General features: G+C 41.7%; 3 protein-coding genes across 4 annotated transcripts; 2 read left to right on the top strand and 1 right to left on the bottom strand.

Annotated features, from left to right (window-relative positions):
• Positions 1 to 1,863: 1,863 nt before the first annotated feature.
• GLOD4 (glyoxalase domain containing 4) lies at positions 1,864 to 14,224 on the bottom strand. Its single transcript, XM_045526183.1, has 9 exons — positions 14,049 to 14,224; positions 11,682 to 11,731; positions 10,592 to 10,712; positions 9,563 to 9,707; positions 5,288 to 5,424; positions 4,419 to 4,505; positions 4,032 to 4,145; positions 3,856 to 3,942; positions 1,864 to 2,315 (listed from the first exon to the last, which is right to left on the bottom strand). Exons 1-9 carry the CDS (start codon positions 14,136 to 14,138, stop codon positions 2,250 to 2,252), a joined length of 897 nt encoding a protein of 298 aa, XP_045382139.1. The 5' UTR covers positions 14,139 to 14,224; the 3' UTR covers positions 1,864 to 2,249.
• LOC123620710 (60S ribosomal protein L26) lies at positions 6,247 to 6,795 on the top strand. The gene has a single exon (XM_045526192.1). The coding sequence runs from the start codon at positions 6,307 to 6,309 to the stop codon at positions 6,742 to 6,744; it is 438 nt and encodes a 145-aa protein (XP_045382148.1). The 5' UTR covers positions 6,247 to 6,306; the 3' UTR covers positions 6,745 to 6,795.
• MRM3 (mitochondrial rRNA methyltransferase 3) lies at positions 14,157 to 21,578 on the top strand. 2 transcript variants are annotated; one of them, XM_045526167.1, is made up of 4 exons: positions 14,157 to 14,577; positions 14,807 to 15,051; positions 18,197 to 18,364; positions 20,699 to 21,578. In XM_045526167.1, exons 1-4 carry the CDS (start codon positions 14,264 to 14,266, stop codon positions 21,235 to 21,237), a joined length of 1,266 nt encoding a protein of 421 aa, XP_045382123.1. In that variant the 5' UTR covers positions 14,157 to 14,263; the 3' UTR covers positions 21,238 to 21,578. The 2 variants fall into 2 exon arrangements, with proteins under 2 accessions (XP_045382123.1, XP_045382124.1); XM_045526168.1 differs by lacking the exon at positions 14,157 to 14,577 and having other exon boundaries at positions 14,907 to 14,993.
• Positions 21,579 to 22,137: the final 559 nt, after the last annotated feature.

Raw genomic sequence — 22,137 nt, forward strand, 5'->3', positions numbered from 1 at the left:
AACACAACTCTGGAGAAATTGAAGAGCTTTCCAACTTCATCTGTTTAAAATGCCAGCTTGGGCGAAACTGTCTTTCTTACAACCTCATTTTCTAATTCATCATACTGTCCCCCACAGAGGTGAGAAAGTAATCATAACTTTTGGTCTAAAATTACTGCTTTTTGGTTTAAAATTACTAGCTGAACTGTGCAGAAGCAAACTTTTGGATTCCTTGATAAAAGGCCAAAGTTGTACACTGGATGTCTTTTGAAGGAATAAAATGTTAAAGATCGCAACAAAGGAAAATACGACAATGAAATAAATAAAAGGGGGTTGATCTCATAAAGCCAAAATGTCCCAGGTAGACAAACAGCATTAGTTTCTATCACACACGGTGCTCTCTATCACGCATAATTGTACATTTAAGAGAAAAACATTTTGGTATGTTAAAATACAAGATAAGCAGATAAAAAGGAAATATGTGTTATTTAGTCAGTGCTTACATAAACCACTTATTTTACTATATCAGACTTAAATGGTCACACTATAGCAGCCTAAATACACTGGGAAAAGTAAGTACTTTTCATGAGAATGAGTTTATTACTAGAGATAAATATCCAGAATTAATTACCTAATAGAACACTTGAGATTAACATATTATACTCTAAAGAGACACAGAAGTTTATTGATTATTCAAAGTTCATATAATAATTTCTCCACGTATGGGGAAAAAAATGAACCAATTACCTAGAGGAGGAACGTATATAACTTGGTTTGCTTTGAAACACACGATTGCTTCCCTAAGATAAGGAACTTAAGTTGAATGCAAAGTTGTGGAGCTGGACAAAGATTTCTCTCAGTGAAGGTAAGATTGCTGCTATAGGCCGGGCGCGGTGGCTCATGCCTGTAGTCCTAGCACTCTGGGAGGCCAAGGCGGGTGGATTGCTCGAGGTCAGGAGTTCGATACCAGCCTGAGCAAGAGCAAGACCCCGTCTCTACTAAAAATAGAAAGAAATTATCTGGCCAACTAAAAATATATATAGAAAAAATTAGCCGGGCATGGTGGCACATGCCTGTAATCCCAGCTACTCGGGAGGCTGAGGCAGAAGGATCACTTGAGCCCAGGAGTTTGAGGTTGCTATGAGCTAGGCTGACGCCACGGCACTCACTCCAGCCCGGGCAACACGGTGAGACTCTGTCTCAAAAAAAAAAAAAAAAAAAAAAGGATTGCTGCTATAAGAAGACAAGCTGAAACTCACCCAGAAACGTCCACACCCCACTCTGCCAGTAAGGGAGAAGAGCAGAGGTTATGATTTACAATAATTTTATATACATTATTTTGGGACTGGTATCCTCCAAGTCAATTCTTTCCAATATCCTTACAGTTTGTTCTCTAAAATTTGAACCTGACCGTGACACTAGTGACACTTAGAGACTGGATTAACAGCTTGATTTCAGAAGCACATTTTCAAAAAAAATTTAATAATGAATATACCAATACAATTCTGTTTCCAGTGATTAAAACCTATTTGTTCTGTAGAACCAAACAGCAAACTATAGGAAAACATTTAAAAAAATTTTTTTCAGGCTGAAGAAACTATTTAATCCATTTTTAAGATATCTAACATGATGTTTTTTCTTGTAAAGATCAAAAATATATATATGTATAAAGAAACTAGCACAGAGCCAGGCATGTAACAACACAACACATTAAATCCTTTCTCTGGCTACTGAAAATATAAAAGCAAATAAGGTGAGGGTGTTAACCAAATCTTTTGGTCCAAGGAACAAAATTTCTTTAAAAAATTTTTAAATGTCAAGACCTGCCAGAATAAGATATTAGACAGAATATCATCGTCAGGTGCTGGGAGTATTACCATTATAAGCAATTGATTTGAATTTATTTGAACAGCTGCTCTCATAAAATCTATATGATTCACAGCTCATCAAAACTGCCTCCATCCCCAACCAAGGGTGATGTCTCACATAGCCGTCCTCGTCTGGAAAGTAATTTGTTACACACAGAACGTGCCATTCCAGTGACAGTGCAGATTACAGCAAGAGTTCTCCCCTACCTGGATTAATGGTAACTGATATCTAAAATATATCAGAGCTTTCAAAGATTAAAATATACAAATCTTCATCACTCAGGCCTCCTTGCCTGCATAGGAAACCACCAAATGGTAAGAGCATTTATCACAAATAGATACATCAGGCCTCACAGGTGCTGGACAGGAGTCGCAAATGCTTGTTCCACATGATGTCTTCCATTAACCTGAAGCCTTTGGTTTATTGTGTTTAGCAAACCACTCATCACTTTTATCTGTTGACATGGCCTAAAGAAACAGAAATAGAATATACATTTATTCCAAGCCTGAAAAACAAAGATATAGCCCACTTTATACTTCATTGTACTATCCATAATAAAAAAAAATTAACATTTAAAGAGTGTTCATCTAGTATAGAGTATTATGTTCAATGTGACAGGAGATGCTGGTGAGTACTGCGCAAATTGCTTATGGATTCTCACTCTGCAGAGTAAGGGGCAAAGCCTGAGCCAGAAAGTGTGGCTGGCTGGCCAACTCTAGCAGGGACCAAGCATGCCAGGCTATGGGGTCTTTGGTAGTATGGAAAGTACTGTCACTCTTAGCATCAGGGTAGACTCTCAAGCATCTTTAGCATTCATGAGACTCAAGACCAAATATGAAAAGCTATCTGATGTTATAGCTATTGAGCCTGCAATGATTCCCTTTTTCTAAGCCTCCTCCCAGTCTACTGCACTGATGTTGGTTCTATTGAGTTAGTTTTGGAAGCCTTGTTAATGATAACGTTTTGGTCCCATAAACAGCCTTTTAGCTGTTTAGTAAGGAACAACATTCATTTATTCAGTCAAAAAGCAAGCACAGAAATACCTTCTAAAAACTAACAGTTTTCATTATGAGCTAGGTACTATGCTGGGTTCAGGCGCGGCAGCAGAAACAGTCTGAGACTTTCAGGAGTGTACAGAACAGCTGAGGACTCAGATATGAAACAATTATTTTGCATGAAGAAGAGAGAGAGAGACAGAGTGTGTGTGTGTGTGTGTGTGTGTGTGTGTGTGTGTGTGTGTGTGTATACACATGTGTCTTGGGGCATTTGCTATGACAGAGTCATAAACAAAGTGATATCAGACCAAAAGAAAAGGAGCAACTGACTGGAGAAATGTGTAAAAACACTCATCTACCTCAGCAGGAAGTCACAAGACGATCCCTGCAATTGAAAACGAGGAAAACAGAAATAGATTTTTAATTTGGAAACAGTAAAGCTGAAAGTGGCTATCCTGGGTAGGAGCACTCAGAGATGGGGCAAGACATTGTTACATTTCATTTATATAAAATCTTAGTACTAATTTATTATTTTGATAAAAAGTATTTAAAAATGAAAGATATGCTAAAAACCAAAACAGAACTCACAAACATGCAGAAGTTTCTGTCTTTTAGGAGCCATAAAAAGTAGGAGGAAAGAACAGCTAACTCTGGTTTGGAGAACCCAAAATAGTTTCTGAGTTTTGAAGGACAAGTTGAAGAAGTTGTGGGGGGGATACCATTTGGGTAGTGGCAAGCAGCTGTATTTTGGCTAATATAAATGTTCAGTGGGACTGGAATGGGAGTGAGCTAGGGATCTTAGGGAGGGAGGCAGAACAGGAGATCAGAGAGTAGGGAAGAGCCAGACTCGGCCTCCCAGAGTGCTAGGATAACAGGTGTGAGCTACCGTGCCCGGCCAGAACATGGTTCTTACAGTAAGAACCTGTATCCTGCTGCTTTGGCCCTTCTCCATACACACTTAATGCCATCCTCCTGAGGCCTATGGTGATAACAACTTAGAAATGAGACTCACATCATCTAACAATTTGCTTCCCTCTGGATCCATCTTAGAAAGTTCTCGAAATGCCTCATCCCCAACAAAGCAAATTTCATGTCCGTCCTACATCAATAAAAAGAAAAGAAATTGGCAAAAAGACATCTCCGAAGAAACCCCTGGTACCGCCTGCCCCCTTCCTGAGGAATACTTACTGGGTCAGCCAGAATGACCACTTGTACCGTTGCCTTCCCTGGGGTATCCAGGCTCACCAGAGGAGTCAGAATCTTCTGGTTCTCCCTTTTCATCAAGTCTTCCAAGCCTGGCAACTTGAGGAAAACACAGAGGCAAAGTGGGTGAAGGGTCACCAAGTACTCTCAAGCCATGGCCTTCATCAACTCTAGAGGAGTATCAGGTCAGCCAGAAAGAACCAAGGCGCCACTTGTTTGATTTTATTATCTCAGCCGCTCTTGAAACAACTGTTGAACTTGATACCAAAGCCACAAGCAGAATGAACCTCAAGAAGGGAAGGGCAAGCTTCTTAGTTGGGTTGACCTAGTTAGTCACAGAGCTTAAACAAAAGATCTGGTATCAAACAATACCTCCTTTTGGGGACAAGAAAAGGCAATTCTTCCAAATGCTGCTGCATGATCAACTGCACCCTTGATGCCCTGTAGCTCCAGCTTACACTGAAATCAGAAAATAGGTTTCTTTTTTGGAACAGGTTATACAGATATGTGGTTAAAAAAAAAAAAAAATCCAAGCAGTATACTAAAGGAACAAAGTAAAAACTAAGTCTCTTTCCTGCTATCACCCCAGAGAGAACTAGTCAGCAGTTTCCTGTGTATCCTTCCAGACACATTGCATGCATATATCTTTTTACACAAATAGAACAATTTAAAAATTATTGTTCCTTGTTTTCTTCCACTTAATGTTATCATATCAGTACATAAAACCTGCCTTAGGCTTTTTGATAGCTATATAGTAATTCATTCTATGAATGAACCATAAATTCCTGAAATATTCCTCTAATCCACAGGACACTGATGTCCTTATATTTTGCTATTACAAACAACATTGCAACAGATAACCTTGTACACAATTCTTTATTCATATGTATGTTGAGCATATACGTAAAACAATTTCTAGGAGAATTGTTGGGTCAAAGTGCAAGAACTAAATCATGTTCAAATACTAGGTTATTTTTTAAAAATGAAAATAAAATGTGCATTAAATGTTGTCTACATCTCTTCTGATTAAGCAATTCTACTTCTGAAAGGCTATATCCCCAAATATAAACAAAGGTACTATCTGGGTGGTGAGGTAATCACTAATTTTTATTTTCTTCTTTCTGTTTATCTGTATAAATGTTGAATCACTGAAGAAAGTATGCAAACAACCTTCATGTTAACCTAATTTGTAAGGCAAAGTCAAAGTAACAAGTTAGTTATTTCTCTCCAAGATTGTTCACCTGGTTATCAGCATAGCCCAGCAAAGCCCTTTGCTTCTCTTCATCTTTTTCATAAATTTTCATTCCCAGTAGATTAGACCAGTAGTTCAAGGACTTCTGAAGATCAGACACTGTTAGAGTTACTTTTAATACAGGATCTGTTGGATAATAAAATAGCAGAATAGACAGGTCAGTTCAATGGAATAGAATAGTAAGACCAAAACAGGCTCATGTATATATAAGAATTTAGTTTATGGTAAGAAAGCGATTTTAAGACAGTATGAAAGAGAACATTATTCAATAAATGGCACTGAGATAACTGGCTCACCATTTGGTAGGAAAAAGTTACACCTTTGAACTAAATGACAAAATATATTCCTGACACGTTAAAGGATTAGTTTACAGAATGAAACCATGAAAATATTAGATGCAGATGATTATGCAATTTTGGCAGGAGGAAGATTTTTCTTTAAACCTGACTCTAAAGATAGAAGAACTATGAAGAAAAAAAGTCTAGGTCAATTAAACAAAATCGAAAACTCCTAGACAAAAACTACCCAAAAATGGAATTATAATCAAAATTAAAGAGTAAATGACAAAATAGAAAAAAAAAATTGCAACATATAGAATAAAAAATCCTTAATATGTAAATCACCTTTAAATATTAACAGGAAAAAGATGAACATCTACGAAAAATAGGCAAAAGGCACAAAGCAGTAATCCACAAAAGGAATTGGAATGATCAATGAACATATGAAAAAATATTCAATCTCACAAATAATCAAAGAAATTAGAATTCAAACAAAATATTTTGTTATCTAATGGCAAATAATTTTAAAAGTTCACAATATTAACCGTATTAGTATGAGAGGTAGAAATCATAATCTAATATAGTACTGGTAGAGTATAAATTAGGATGTTTCTGGGCAACAATTTGACAGAATGTACCAAAAGCCTTAAAAATGTTCATTGCTGAGAACCAGAAGGAGCGTGTAACTCTCTTTGTTTTTGCGGCCATTGCTGGAGCGGCAGCGGCCAAAATGAAGTTCAATCCCTTTGTGACTTCAGACCGAAGCAAGAACCGCAAAAGACATTTCAATGCACCTTCCCACATTCGCAGGAAGATTATGTCTTCCCCTCTTTCCAAAGAGCTGAGACAGAAATACAATGTTCGATCCATGCCCATCCGAAAGGATGATGAAGTTCAGGTTGTTCGGGGACATTATAAGGGTCAGCAAATTGGCAAAGTAGTCCAGGTTTACAGGAAGAAATATGTCATCTACATTGAACGGGTGCAGCGGGAGAAGGCCAATGGCACAACAGTCCATGTGGGCATTCACCCCAGCAAGGTGGTTATTACTAGGCTTAAACTGGACAAAGACCGCAAAAAGATCCTTGAACGGAAAGCGAAATCTCGCCAAGTAGGAAAGGAAAAGGGCAAGTACAAGGAAGAAACAATCGAGAAGATGCAGGAATAAAATAATCTTATGTACAACTTTCATTAAAAACTGCTAAAAGGAAAAAAAAAATGTTCATTGCTTTTGAAAGAACAAGTCTATTTTCAGCAATTGAAAAAGTAATTGTGGATGTATGAAGGGCTTTTATCACAAAGACATTCATCACAGCATTGCTTAGAACAATGAAACACTAGGAACAACATAAATACCCAACAATAGAGAATTGTTTATTTTCCTACAATGTAACAACACAATGGAATTCCTACAATGGAATATAAAGAGATGTATATATTTAATTATATTTTTTAAAATAAAAGATTGGAAAGATATACTCTAAAATGCTAACAGTGGTTATCACTGGATAGGTGGGTACTGTTTCCTACTTTCTTTTCTTTTTTTGTTTTCTTTTCTTTTGCTTATCTGTTTAAGGAAAAAAAATCTATTATTTTATAAAAAGAATAAAAGATATTAAAACTAACATTATTGGAAACTTTTTATATTATGATAAAGTGACTTTCTGTAGAGCTATTCCATGTCTGCATCTGACTATGACAAATTCAATACATTTTCCTCTGGTTTTCACTGCCTCAGTCCTGTTTGCTAGAATCCCAATAACATGACTAAGACAAGTGTTTCTCACAACTGCCTCTGCCTGGCAGAGTCAATTTTCTTTTTTTTTTTTTTTCTTTTTTTGAGACAGAGTCTCACTTTGTTGCCCGGGCTAGAGTGAGTGCCGTGGCGTCAGCCTAGCTCACAGCAACCTCAAACTCCTGGGCTCAAGCAATCCTCCTGCCTCAGCCTCCCGAGTAGCTGGGACTACAGGCATGTGCCACCATGCCCGGCTAATTTTTTCTATATATATTTTTAGTTGGCCAGATAATTTCTTTCTATTTTTAGTAGAGACGGGGTCTTGCTCTTGCTGAAGCTGGTATCGAACTCCTGACCTCGAGCGATCCACCTGCCTCGGCCTCCCAGAGTGCTAGGATTACAGGCGTGAGCCACCGTGGCCGGCCTCAGACTCAATTTTCATTCTCTCCATTCATTGTACAATTAACAAATCCTAAATGACTCAGAGCCTGAAGGGATATAGGACAGGAATGGTAACAAGTGGGTGAAACTGCACAAGAGCAAGTAATTCAAAGGCAGGCTGAATGCCAGCTAGACAGACAGAACTGACTACATTACCAAACAGAAATTAACGTTGAAAAGGTACTACCATTCCAAAGGACAAAACCAACTTAGGGGCCGGGCGCGGTGGCTCACGCCTGTAATCCTAGCACTCTGGGAGGCCGAGGCGGGTGGATCGCTCGAGGTCAGGAGTTCGAGACCAGCCTGAGCAAGAGCAAGACCTCGTCTCTACTAAAAATATAGAAAGAAATTATCTGGCCAACTAAAAATATATATAGAAAAAATTAGCTGGGCATGGTGGCGCATGCCTGTAGTCCCAGCTACTCGGGAGGCTGAGGCAGTAGAATCGCTTAAGCCCAGGAGTTTGAGATTGCTGTGAGCGAGGCTGACGCCACAGCACTCACTCTAGCTGGGCAACAGAGTGAGACTCTTGTCTCAAAAAAAAAAAAAAAAAAAGAAAAAAACAACTTAGGTTTGTGGGGCTCTGTGTTAAGTATTGAAATATGGCTAAGACTAGAGGAAAAATAATGTACAGTGGAGTTAGTTGCAGGACTTAAGTTTTAAAGTCAGTATATAAAGCAACAATCACCTGTCAACAAAAATGACCATAAAAATCCCTTCAATCACCAGTGAAGTACAGAAATATCCTCTCTCAGTAAGTCCCACACAGCCAGTCTGACCTCCCACACTGGAATGGTCTTCCTTTTGCTGAGCACCAGATGAAAAACAAATAGCATTAAACACTATAATCAGACTCAGCGTGACAGGCATTTGGGACCTGAGGCAGACCAGTGGGGGAAAGAGAATTTATATGCTCTCTTCCCAGGTCCACTCGTAGGTGTACAGTCACAAAGTGAAATGGCAGGCAGAATTACCCTTGCTGTTCACCAATACTTTCCCCACTTTTTGCTTCTGTTTTGGTGGGATAGGTAGTTGAATTTGCAGGAATGAGGCTGCTTCTGTAGTAAACGAAACACACCTTGCAAACCTTCTTTCTTAGTCTGTGCAGAGTCAGCATGGTGGGTTCTTCATTTCCATTCCCTCACTCAAGTGTTGGGGAAATTGACCTGGCTCAAAGGGCATGGCTAACTGGTTTAGGGATAATCCTGTTTTTCTGGCCAAGGATTGATTCAGGAGCAGGCACAGTGTATCAAATCCGACAAGGAAGTTTGCTGGAACTTTCTAGGAAAGTTTTCCTCTGCTCTTAAAAAGGAGCAATAAGAAGTTGGTCTTTCCCTGCCAATTGCTACTGGCAGCCATCCTGCCACCATGAGGGGACTAGCTCTAGGAGAAGCATCCCAAGGACAACAGAATATAGAATGAGAAAATTGGGGTTCTTGATGCCATTGCTGAGCTACTGAATCAACTAACCCTGAAATCTTTTCTACCTATAGAATACCTGCTCTGTGAGCTAAGAAATTTTCAAATTGTTCAAACTACTTGGGTTTTCTGTTATTTGCAGCTGAGAGAATCCTAAATCAATACATTATCAGTAGAATAGAACCAGTCTAGATCCCCTGTAGTTATGTTCTAAATTTCTAATATGAGAATATACTTTCTCAGAGAACAGGTATAATAAAAACACTGCTTGGGAAGTCATACGTCATATCAATATAGAAAGACTCTACAACAGAAAAGAAATGCAGCTCCCTCTCTCCTTCCATCAAAGATGCGTTTAAAAAGAGGCTTTTACTAGTCCTGATATAATTACCTGACTGAGGTAGATTGCGATTCTGCAAATAGAACTTATATCCTCCTGGGGCCTCAGTTTCAAAAATACCTTCTGCAACTTCACTGAGTGGCCACTGCAGTTTCCTGGCATTGCTGACAGCCTGGCTAGAAGCCAGCGTGATACCCTGTAACAAACAATAGTATCATCACAACAGATCTTTTGTAGAACATGATAATGAGCCAAAACTCCACTGCCTTTAGGTCAAATCACCTAAGATTTCATTGGCATTCAAAATTTTCTTCTAGTGATTTTAGAACAGGTTTTGCATGTTTTCTCCCACAAAAATTCAGACCTTCAGGAATCACAGAAATTCAAATGCCAGTGAAGTCCAATTCATTTAATACCAAAGATAATCTCTTCTAATTTTAAAGCTCTTGTCAGAGAAATCTTGGTCTTACCTTGGCCTGTTCAGCTACCTATTTAAGATGACCTGCTTTTGCTTATTAAATTAAAAAATTCTTAAATTTAATCAAAGTAGCTAGAAATGTACACCTATGTCTTCTGAAGAAAGACCAGCCTGGTTTCTGGCTTGGATTTTTTGAGCAGACTTTCTGCCTCCAGTCTTGTCAATCCATCATCCACGCTGCAGCCAAAGTAAACTTTCCAAGCACATCCTACAAGTCGCCAGACCTGTTTTTCCTCTGCTCCAAATCCTCCCAGGGCCCTTCATTTCCCTCAGGGATGGCTTATGATGGCCTAAAAGGCCCAACACAATCTCACCCCATGCCACTTCTGACCCCACCTCCTACCACTTTCCCCTTGCTCTCTCTAGTCCAGCCACACTGGCTTCCCTGCATTTTCTGGAACACACCAGGTGCTACTTGGGCTTCTGTACAGGCTAATCTCTAGATTGTTCTTCCTTGAGATATCCACATAGCTAACTTCCTTGCCTCCTTCAAGCCTGTGTTCAAATGTCACCTCCTCATTGACACACACCCTCAACACCCTGAAAATTAAAACCAACCATCTACCCTAGCCAAAAACCTGCTAGAAAAAAAAGATATTTACCACGAAGTCATTGCCAAGCTTGTAGTCTCCGATGCCATAATTGTAAGTCAGTTCTACAACAAAATGATCATCCTCAGGCCCAAATCCCACCATTGTTTTACTCCATCTCCCATCATAAGGCCTAGAAAAATGAAAGTAAATGAACTCAGTGACCACAGACAAAATCTGCCCCAGGCCACCCCCTGAGCACAGAAAGGTGGGCAGTCCCTTCTCATCCTAAAAGTACTCACAAGGATGAGATAATTTCAGACAGTGCTAAAAGAACCTGTGGACAGTTGGGGGCTCATGGGCCCCAACTTCAAGGTCCAAATATCATCTATTTGGCATTTACTTGGGGAAAAAATTCTTTTACGTCTTCTTTAATGCAGGGAATGGAATCCTAAAGACAATTCTCCAATTTGACCTTAGTTTATTTCTTTGCATATCAATCAACAAGCATACAATTCCCAACAGGCCGTAGAATTTTCCAACTTGCTACGGCTACTAAACTTAAAAGATACTCGATAGCCATTGCTTCATCCAAGGCATATATTTATTTGTGTTTGTGATATAATATGAAATATATTTGGTCTTAGTCCCTGGTTCCTGTCACAGAGCTCCTAAAACTCTTGGGATTTCCTGAGTTATAAGAACATCTTTAGTTATTCACAATGAGCCCCTTTCAATCATACCTGAGTATACACTAATGGCAACTTAGTAGCAAATTATCAAACCCTAGGAGGGGGTGCTGGAAGCCCTGTCAGAAATCTGGAGGTCCAGACTTGTGATTGGGATGTGAAGAGGGTCCAATCTTATAGGACTGAGCTCTTAACTTGTGGGATCTGATGCTAATTCTAGGTAGAGTCAGAATTGAATTAAGTAACAGGACACCCAGCTGGTATTCAGAGACTTGGAGAATGGCTTGTTGTGTCATGAGTGTTGTATGAGAATATAAAGAAACTGAGTATGTTTTCCCACTGTTCTTGAAGTTGCCTCTCTAATTTATTGCCTCATTTTTTTATTCCCCTGCCTTGTACTCACTTTGAGAAACTGTCTTCTGTTCTCCAGTATTCAAAGCCTGGAGGAGATTTTAAGAAACAAGGTATCATACCCATTACAGGAAGCTTTGCAGCCTTCTTCAAATTCCTCATGCCGCAGAACCTGGTAAGGGAATTAGAATAAATTGTAAAGTTTTCCTTGTACTGCTCATAGCATCTTTAGCACAAACTAAAATGTCAAAACACAGATATTATCATTTGTAAGATTTACTTGTAAAAGAACAAAAGAGAATGAGCTTTATACCTTTCCTAGGCTAGAAGTAGCAGAGGTAAGGAAGAACAGCTTGACACCAAGGGTCAGGCTACCAAGCAAGTTGTGAAATCTATTTAGATTGGGAAGCAGTGCTTCCTAGTGGGGAAAAAGTATGTCTTTCAACATTAGAGAAGTCTGATTTGGAATTCCGACTGTCACTTAGTAATTGTGTAACTCTACTAAATTGAGTAAGTTGGATCTGAGTCTCAGTCTCCTGATATATTATGAAAAAGGATAACTTATTAAAGCATCTAACACAGAACTTGGTGCATAGTAGGCTCTCAGTGTGTTAGCTTTATTTTCCTTTTTGACTTCCACTACCACTGCTCCAGTTCAAGCTCCCATCACTTCTCTCAGGCCATTAAAATTCATCTTTATTGATCTCCTTTCTCTCTCTTTTTTTTTTTTTTTTGAGACAGAGTCTCACTCTGTTGCCTGGGCTAGAGTGCCATGGCGTCAGCCTAGCTCACAGCAACCTCAAACTCCTGGGCTCAAGCAATCCTCCTGCCTCAGCCTCCCAAGTAGCTGAGACTACAGGCATGCGCCACCATGCCCGCCTAATTTTTCTATATATATTTTTAGCTGTCCATATAATTTCTTTCTGAGTAGAGACAGGGTCTCGCTCTTGTCAGGCTGGTCTCAAACTCCTGAGCTCAAACAATCTGCCTGCCTCAGCCTCCCACAGTGCTAGGATTACAGGCGTGAGCCACTGCGCCCTGGCCTATTGATCTCCTTTCTTAATATCACCATAAAAATATGTCTCTGAAGCACAGCTCTGATCACAATACCACACTGTTCAAAAATGTGAGTTCCCTACTTACTGCAACATAAAATCCAAATTCCTTAGCCTAGCATTCAAGATACTATCAGAAGCAATCCCATCCTATTTGTCCTGATATCCCATCTCCTCAACTTCAACTAAGCAACCTTAGCTAAAGGCATAAAAAACTAGTGGTTTTTCTAAACATGTGTTATTTTTGTACTGGCTATTCAGTTTTTCTAGTATAACTCCTCTCCTTAATCTATCCGTGGAAATCCTACCTGTCTGTAGAAGTTAACTTGTATGCAAGGTCTCCATGAATTATTTTCTGACCACCCAGGTTGGAAAATCAATCCTTCTTTTATATTTTTATAATAGTAACAAACACTTATATACTACCTATGTGTTAAATACTATGCATATAATGTGTTTAATCTTCACAACAATCCTTTTATCAATGAGGAAATCAAATAAGGGAAAGCTCTGCAGATTTCTGCCATCACTTACCAAATTCTGACTTCATGACTGTGAGCTATGTACAAATCCAAATCTCACTCCCACCCCAACCCAAACCATGACTCTAATTGAGGACATATACCAGGGTCTTTCACACATTTGTTGCCAAAATTCTACATAGTACCCTGAAACATAGCAGATATTTTTAAAATGACTGAGGAATTCAGTTAACTTCCTTTTCACTCCACGTCTACTGCACTGTCTCTACATTACATTGCGCTCTTGCACCTCTAAAGCCTTCTTTACTGGTGTGTTCCCTGGCTTATCAGGAACTCCCCGGTAACTTCCACCTGCGTTTTCCAGCCAGGTGCTCCCCGGCAGCATTATAGCTTCTCAGGACAGGGAAGAGAGACCTCTTCCGAGTGTTGGAAAGGAGTGGGGTTCTGACCTCATTATTTAGGTCTAGATTATTGAAAGGTGAGTTGGAGCATTTCCCCAGAGAGATTGAGTATCCGAGAGGGCACACTGAGACCAGCCATGATAGAAGCAGAACTTTGAATAGGCTGATTATGTAACCAAAGGCTCCAAACCGGAAGAGACCGAGTTACTGTTAATTGGAAAAGCATTATACAACTTTTTAATTACTGTCTTTCGCAGTAGACTGTAAGCTCCACAAGGGCGGGTCAATTAATATTTGTGAGTGAACTTAAAGAATGTGCGTGGGCACAAGGCTGGTGACTAAGTGTAAGCCCCCTAACAAAGGCCTATTAACCCAATTTGCGACTCGCAACGCTTCCTGAAGCTGAACCCCATGCAGGGTCAACTGGGCCTCCCGGGCCTAAGGTCGGACACCCGCCAGCTGAGGTTCACGACACACCCATTTCTCCCCTCCCTCTGCCAGAGGCGGCTCAGGCGCCCGTTCCAGCCTCGCGCGCCAGCCCCAGTCTGCACCTTCATCCCCAGAACATCCCGATAGAAACGCGCGGTCTGGAAGCGGTTTCCCACTTTGAGCACGAAGTGCAGCGCCCGGCGAGCAGCCATGACTCCTGCAGCAGCTCAGCCGTCAAGCGCGCGGCGCCGCCCCGCCCACCGCTGGCGCACCGGGAGGGTGACGTCACTGGCCGTCGGCGGCGCGCGTTTCTGACGGAGGCCAGGGCTCGGGGAAGATGGCGGCGCTGGCGCGGGGCGTGTGGTTTACCACGCGACCGCTGCTGCCGGTGGTCCAGTCTTGGGACCTCGAGGCGCGGCGCTGGGTCCGAGCGCTGCGGCGGAGCCCCGTGAAAGTGGTGTTTCCATCCGGACAGGTTGTGGAAAGGAAGCGCGCTCCTGCGAAGCAGCCCCGCAAGGCGGTGTCTGAGGCCAGTTCCCAAGGGCAGCAGCAGAAACGGACGCTTCAGGGGTCTCCATCCCAGACGCCCAGCACCTGGGAAGAGTCGGGGCTTCGCTACGATAAGGCTTTTTCCGGGGACAGGAGGCTCAGGTGATGTGTTCCTGAGGCTTGTCGAATGTTCCTGTTTCCCCTCCTCCTGTACCTGATGGAGGACTTTTTCCAGGACAACCTGCTGGATTTTATTATACACGGAGAGGAGAATAAGTGTCTTTTTTGGAGTTTGCTTGTGCCCTGCCAAGCTCTTTAAGTCCGTCAGAACTAGGCGTGTCTCAGTAACGAGGATGTTGGTAATTACTTGTCTTTTTGTTTCCACCCACAGCAGTGTAATGACAATAGTTAAGTCCAGGCCATTTCGGGAAAAGGAAGGGAAGATCCTGCTGGAAGGTCGCCGGCTTATTGCTGATGCTCTCAAGGCTGGAGCTGTGCCGAAAGTTTTCTTCTTTAGCCGTCTGGAATACATAAAGGAGCTGCCAGTCGATAAGCTGAAAGGTGTCAGCCTCATTAAGGTGAAATTTGAGGATATCAAGGATTGGTCCGACCTAGTAACGCCACAAGGAATAATGGGTCAGTGGTTTATTAGTGCTTAGAAAGGGTTTTATCTGCATGTGGGAAGATAAATTCTTTGTACCTTTTTGACATTGGAGTTATATGTAAGATCTAAGAACCGAATGGCAGTAAGTGTAGAGGTTTCTCTTGATTGGTAAGGGACAACTGGAGGAGTTGAAGTTATCTTCAAGGTTCTAATGTCTAGGCCAAGTCTTCTCATACCACTTGTACGTGTGTATTCCCTATAGTGGGCTCACTGGTTCCATCCTTGAACTGTAACTGGGAAAGGAGATTCTGGGGGGCCATCTCTTGTCTGTATAACCCAATGAGTCACAAGGATCTGTGTGCCCCTACACTCAGAGCTCCTGGACCTCAGGATGGGAACTTGAAGCACTAAAGTACCTAGAGTTACTCACACCAAGTAATCGTACTCTCATTAGCTACACCTTTCTAGCGTCCACTCCATTCTTTAGTGAAAGCGTCATTGAGTTTTACTGTGCTTGCCACTTTGGGCACGTGTGCTAACACTGGCCAGCCCATCTTGGACTTAAGTAACCTCCTTTATCATTATGACTACTTTCATCATTTCATGGCTTTAAAAGTTTTATATTCAGCTTATCCTTATGTTGTTATATTTTAGACTTGAGGGGGATAAAGGGAGAAAGTGATAGGAACTGGCATAGTGCTGTCAAACTTCAGGCATTCTCTAAAACCCAGTGATGTAAGTAGGGCCTCTGTAAGTAGTGGGTTTGCATCACCACAGATGTTCAAGTAGAAGTTAAAGGACTTCTGAAGTTCTTTGCCCAACTGAATGGTCTTTTGGCCAACTGTAGGATCTCTTACAGCACACAGATGGCTAATACTATTCCATTGCCTCTGTTGGTGGGTTAGGCTTTTTACATGCGTTGTCTTTTGCAAAGAATCCTAAATTTTTCATTGTGTTGTGTTTCAGTACAAGTACTATTTTATTCATTTTCTCACTTCAGGCAGTAGCCCATTTATTGGAGCAATTATATACAACAAAATGCTAGTAAAATTTAAAAAACTGTATAGTCCCTTGAGAGCATGTTCCAAAGGGAATTTAATCTTTATTTGATATTACTATGTGTGTGTGTGTATAAAATTTAGAATGATGCCTGTCCTAAAAAAAAGATCATCATCACTTCTACCAGTAAACACTGTGATTCAAAAAGAAAATTGTGGATGTGTAGTATATCTACACAAATAACTTTATACCATAGAAATTTCATATACCTGAAAACCATTTTTATTTTAATATTGTAATAGCCTTTTTCCAGTTTTTCCATTGTCCCCTAAATACTTTCCGTAAAATTTTGGAAGCTGGAGGATATAGTGTAGAGATTATTAAATAGGGAGAGAATTTTTCACTGAGACCACTTAAGGTTTTCGTTTTTCCAGGTACCCCCAAGCCCCATTTGTACTCCTTTGTATTAGATTGAGGACAGAGAGGTCACCAGGTAAATGGTTGTGCCCATTCTAAAACTCCCAAGCTTTTGGACTCCAGCATGAGAACTTAGAAGTGACTTAGCCTTCACTGCACCCACCGCCCCTTCATTTTGCAGAGCACTTTGCTGAGCATCTCCTTAAGGTAGTGCTTCTGAGCTGGTGTATTTGAAAAAGGAGTCATTACTTTGATGTAGTCAAGTTTTTTAATTCAGATTTTTTCCTAGGAACGTACTTTGAATTTTAAGATGAACAGTGAAAGATAAGTCTTAAATATTTAATTTAAGCTTACAACTAATTAAAAAAAAATCCAGTGGGAAAATGGGCAAAGGTTATGGAAACAAAACAGTTCAGAGAAGAGGAAACATAAATGAGTGAAGGAACTAACTGAAAAGGATCACAAATGGTCAATTAAGAAAAGATGCTCAGCCAGGCACAGTGGCTCACACCTGTAATCCTAGCACTTTGGGAGGCCCAGACGGGAGGATCACTTGAGACCAGCCTGGCAATAATAGTGAGACTCTGTCTCTACAAAAAATTAAAAAATTAGCCAGGCACAGTGGTGCATGCCTGTAATCCCAGCTACCTGGGAGGCTGAGGCAAGAGGATTGCTTGAGCCCAGGACTTGGAGCCTGCATTGAGCTATGATGACACCACTGCACTGTAGCCCAGGCCAGAGAGTGAGATTCTGTCTCAAAAAAAAAAAAAGTTCAGTCTCCTTAGTAATCAGGGAAAATGCAAGTTAAAGTAATAAAATGCCATTTTTCCTGTCAAATTGGCAAAAATTGAAACAAGTGAATAATAGACCCTCTGTTGACAAAGGTTGGAGCTAAGAAACAGGTATTTGAGTTCATGATGTATTTAATAAATAAATTGAAATAGCATGTGGGGAGGGCAATTTGCATCATTTGTTAACATTAAGAATACACCCACACTGCCCATTTCACTTACAGGTGTTTATGCTAGAGAAATTTTTGCACATAGGCATAGTCATAGAGGAGTATTCATTGCAGCGTTGTTTGTAATGGGAAAATTTTAAATAATTTAACCATCCATAGGGGAAGAGCTAAATGAACTGTGGTGCACTCACATTATAAAATAACATGCAGCCGTTAAAAGAATAAGGTAGCTCCAAATATTAAATTTTTCAAGACATGTTATGTTATTGAGTAAAATAAGTAAACTACAGAATACTATATAGAGTATACTGTTTTTTATGTTAAAAAAAAAAAGCTCCTGCTGGGTGCAAGTGGCTCAAGCCTATGATAAAAAGTATCCGGGCGTGGTGGTGCACACCTGTAGTCCTTCCTACTCAGGAGGCTGAGGCAGGAGGATCACTTGAGCCCAGGAATTTAAGGCTGCTGTGACCTATGATTGTGCCACTGTACTCCAGCCTGGGTGACAGAGTGAGACTCTGTCTCTGAAAACAAAAGGTAAAAGGTTCCTATATATGGGTAGATGTGCGTATATGTAGGTAGCTGTATAGGACAAGTTCTGAAAGGATACACTGCAAGACTGAACACATTCTGGGGCAGAAGAGTGGCACTGGTAGAATTTTATGTTGTTTGAGTTTTTTCAGAGTGTAGTCATGTATTCCGTATGTAATTAAGAATATATAGAGAATGCTAAGTAAATGAAAAGTGCAGCTATTTCCCATGCCCACATCAGATAAGTGAATTTTCCTGTTTTGTTTCTCTAGGGATTTTTGCCAAACCTGACCATGTTAAGATGACATATCCAAAGACACAGCTTCACCATTCACTGCCCTTATTGTTGATTTGTGACAATCTCCGTGACCCTGGAAACCTGGGGACAATTCTGAGGTCTGCTGCTGGAGCAGGCTGCAGCAAAGTATTACTCACCAAAGGTAAGAGCACCTTTCGGTGCTCAAGTAGACTGGCCATTTTTAAGTGAACCAGAGCTCTGGGCAGACATGCATAGGTTTGAATCTTGGATCTGCCCCTTACTAGCTGTATGTCCGTGAGCAATAGTCTAAGCGTTGCTTTCCTCATCTGTAAAGGGGGAATAATAACAATTTCCCTGGTTGTGTTATTTTGAGGATTAAGTGAGATGATGCACATAAAGTACTTCATACCATGCCTGGCACACAATAAGTAATTAGTAAATGTTGGTTATCTTTTAAATTATTTTGAAACCTGCTAGTTTATTAAAGAAGAATTTTAAATCAGTCAGGGAAAAGAAATAGATGTCAATTCTAACACTTGGTTTCAAGTCCTTTATTTATTGATCTTGAGTTCCCAAATTGTTGGGTATATGAAACCTTCCTAACTCTTGAATTCTGAACCCTGTGAAAGGAATGATACCAACAGCCTGTGATTATACAATCGAGGTACATTTCCCTTAGCCTCAGGGTGGGTCACACGCTCTACACACAAATTAGCCTCATCACATTTCTGTCTCTTCTCATCAGAAATGGGGATTAATAGGCTTGGCTCTAAACAGACTTGCCTAACAGTCGGGACATGCCTAAAATGCCTATTATGCCTTGGGGGCGGAGGAGAGGGAGAGTATCGTTCATCAGAAACACCCAAGCTGCCATTAAGTGTCAACTAATAGTGGTGCCCATTGCTGAGACTTGCCTAATTTGCTCCTCTTAACTCTTCCTCATCTCGCCTTGCTGGAGTCCATTTCTCTGCCAGCATGAGAGCTAGGTGCTCCGGCGTGAGAGCTGGGTGCTGGGATTCCATTATCAGTACTTGCTTACTTGCCCCATTGTTGAGTACTCTGAGAGCAGATGTGGTTTTGGAAATGGGTCTTCGTAATCCAAGCGGTGTGGTTTTCGCATTGATACTGATGGCTGGCATGTAAGAAGTAGGGAAAGAAAGAGTAGGAAATAATTGGTGTGGTGCCTAGTATCGAGGGGATAAGGCTGAGGGGGGAAGTCTCACCTTTGCCCTTATCATGCCAGGTAGAGTGGTCAGACTAGACAGCTCCTCTCACAGGTATGGACCCACCTTCTCATCCCTTTCCCTCATCTCGTGGCATATGGCCGAGCTCCCACCTCTGGTCCCTGCTGTGAGTGGGAAAGCCCACGTCGGGCATACATGTGAGCACTGTTACATTCTCTGTGTCTTATTCTCCTTTTTAAATCTGATTTGCCTAATCTCACCTGAAGTTTTACAAATTAACTTTTAAAATAATTTGTCACAGGGAGACTTGTGCTAACAAGTTAGGGGAGGATAGTAGATAGGTGACGCAGTCACCGTGAGGGCATCTTGCCCAGCCTGCCCATGGTGAGTCGCAGACACTGGGAAAGTCAGTGCACCCATGTGGTTGGGCTTAGCACGTGACTGTACGTGAGAGTGAGGTCTCCCAGCCTTCCTCCTGTAGTATGGGAGGACGATGTGTGTGAGTGACAAGGCTGCCTGGGTTACTGCAGTTGCCTCGCCCCTCACTCCCCCCTCTCTAATGTCTTTGCTCCTCCGACCCAGAGTGAACATTGAAGTCAGATGGGTCTTTCTGAATCATAAATCCAATTCTGTCATTGGTCTACTTAAAATCCTTCAATGGCATTAAATTGTCTTCTGATAAAATCCAAAACTCCTCAGCTGAGCATACCCAGCCTCCTTTAAATTGGCCTCTGCCTGCTTCCCATCTCCTCTCCCGCCATACCCCACCCATTAATCGGCCTGCTCACCTTACTCGCAATTCTTAGACCATGGCACTCTCCCCTTCTCTAACTTTGTCCTCGCCTGGGCCATTCTCTGCCAAGACCCTCCTATCCTTCCAGAGCCAACTCAGGGCCATGGTCTCTTACATGTGTTTTTCCTGATTGCCCTGCTTTGTACATGGATTTTCTATTACGCTGTTCATGCTGCTTTTATATCAATTACTGGTGATATTGTAGTCATCCATTTCAATATCGTCCCAATGCCGCCACCCACTAAGCATGAGTTCCTTGAGGTTGGAGACTTCCTTTCCATCTTTACAATATCTGGTACGTGTATATGGAAAGTGTTGAGGGGATGACTAAATCTGTTTTCAGCACTGGTGGGACTTAATCCCACAGTCCATTTGCTGATGCTGTCGTAACTGGGGAGGCAGAAGGTCCCAGCTTTCAAAAGGCTGTATTAGAGGAACATTTATCTCCTGATCCAGAATTAATCTGATTTACCCCAAAGTTCCCAAGTTAGGGAAGATTTATAAAATCTGGACTGTATCCTGTCTTTTTATTTTCTAGGCTGTGTGGATGCCTGGGAACCCAAAGTGCTGCGGGCAGGTATGGGTGCACATTTCCAGGTGCCCATTGTCAATAATCTGGAATGGGAGACAGTGCCGAATTACCTGCCCCCTGACACCCGTGTCTATGTGGCTGACAACTGTGGCCTTTATGCTCAGGCCCAAATGTCTCATAAAGCCAGTGACCGTGGCTCGGCATGTGATCGGCGATTCCTAAAGTTTTACAAGTATGAAGAGGAGGAGGAGGATCTAGAAACTGGAGCCAAGAAAGGCTGGCTGCCTGAAGTGGAGGTTCAGAGCTATGACTCAGACTGGACAGAGGCACCAGCAGCTGTGGTGATCGGTGGGGAGACCCATGGGGTGAGCCTGGAGTCCCTGCAGTTGGCGCAGAGCACTGGGGGCAAGAGGCTGCTGATCCCCGTCGTTCCTGGTGTGGACAGCCTGAACTCGGCCATGGCCGCAAGCATCCTGCTTTTTGAAGGGAAAAGACAACTACGGTTAAGGGCAGAACACTTGAACAGGGACAGGAGTTACCACTGAGAGGGGACGCAGAAGTGAATTCTCGGTTTGAGGATGTCTCCACCTCCTCCTGTCCCTGGCACATCATTAGGACGCTGGCAGTCGGTGGCTGTGGCTTCATGAGCCACATTCAGGAGGCAAGAGGAAGGCGTGAAAAAGTCTGCTAAGAGCATTTTGTGCCGAGAAAGTTCCTGAAGGCGTCATCTTGGGTGGGGAGGAATTCCCACCATCTGGTGGGTATTTTGCAGTCATGGAGCACTAGTTACAGGTCATGGGTAAGTCACTCACATCTGATCATCGGTCAGTGGAAAATAAACTGAAGTACAGAGCTAGCAGATTACATTAAAAAGTTTTAAAGTGGGTCTCAGTGCCTGTCTTGTCATCTTTGGCTGGTGATGAGGACGCTGTTAAGAGATTAATAACTCAGCAAGCTAAGAGCTACAGGTCACGGCATTCGATAGCTGGCTGTTCTTTGGGCTTGGATGTATCAGTCTGGGATTGTCTGCTGTAGCCATCACTTAAAACAGCCACTGTTTATATATCAGTATAAATAATTCCACAGGTGATGTCATATTTTTTTGAGGACTCTATGCAGAAAAGGAAGAAACTGAGTTTTTAAATCTTCATCTTAAGCCTGCATCTGTAAGGAAAGCTCCACCGTTTTTACTGTTACAGCTTTCTCCTGTTCTACTTTATGTGTCCCTTTTGGTTAAATGTAATGATGTACTTACATTAATCCCCCCTGCCCCTAAAGAGGAACAGAACTGCTTAGGAAAATGCCAACATTCCTGGATGCTGTGTGACCAGAGAAACCCTGCGAGGGGAATTTCTGAGGACCAGATCCTGGGGCGTTTGGGCCACAACGCTGCAGCAGGACCCTGCTGCTCTCTCAGGTCCCCAGGGAACCAGGGCGAGCTGGAT

The sequence above is a fragment of the Lemur catta genome, chromosome 15, assembly GCF_020740605.2.
Source record: "Lemur catta isolate mLemCat1 chromosome 15, mLemCat1.pri, whole genome shotgun sequence".
Taxonomy (NCBI): Eukaryota; Metazoa; Chordata; class Mammalia; order Primates; family Lemuridae; genus Lemur; species Lemur catta.

Coding starts and splice junctions, on each gene's coding strand:
- LOC123620710 (XM_045526192.1), top strand. CDS start 6,307: ATGAAGTTCAATCCCTTTGTGACTTCAGACCGAAGCAAGAACCGCAAA.
- GLOD4 (XM_045526183.1), bottom strand. CDS start 14,138: ATGGCTGCTCGCCGGGCGCTGCACTTCGTGCTCAAAGTGGGAAACCGC. Junction 11,732..14,048: donor GGGATGTTCTGGGGATGAAG/GTGCAGACTGGG, acceptor TTCCCTTACCAG/GTTCTGCGGCATGAGGAATT. Junction 10,713..11,681: donor TGCAAAGCTTCCTGTAATGG/GTATGATACCTT, acceptor TCATTTTTCTAG/GCCTTATGATGGGAGATGGA.
- MRM3 (XM_045526167.1), top strand. CDS start 14,264: ATGGCGGCGCTGGCGCGGGGCGTGTGGTTTACCACGCGACCGCTGCTG. Junction 15,052..18,196: donor AACGCCACAAGGAATAATGG/GTCAGTGGTTTA, acceptor TTGTTTCTCTAG/GGATTTTTGCCAAACCTGAC. Junction 18,365..20,698: donor CAAAGTATTACTCACCAAAG/GTAAGAGCACCT, acceptor TTTATTTTCTAG/GCTGTGTGGATGCCTGGGAA.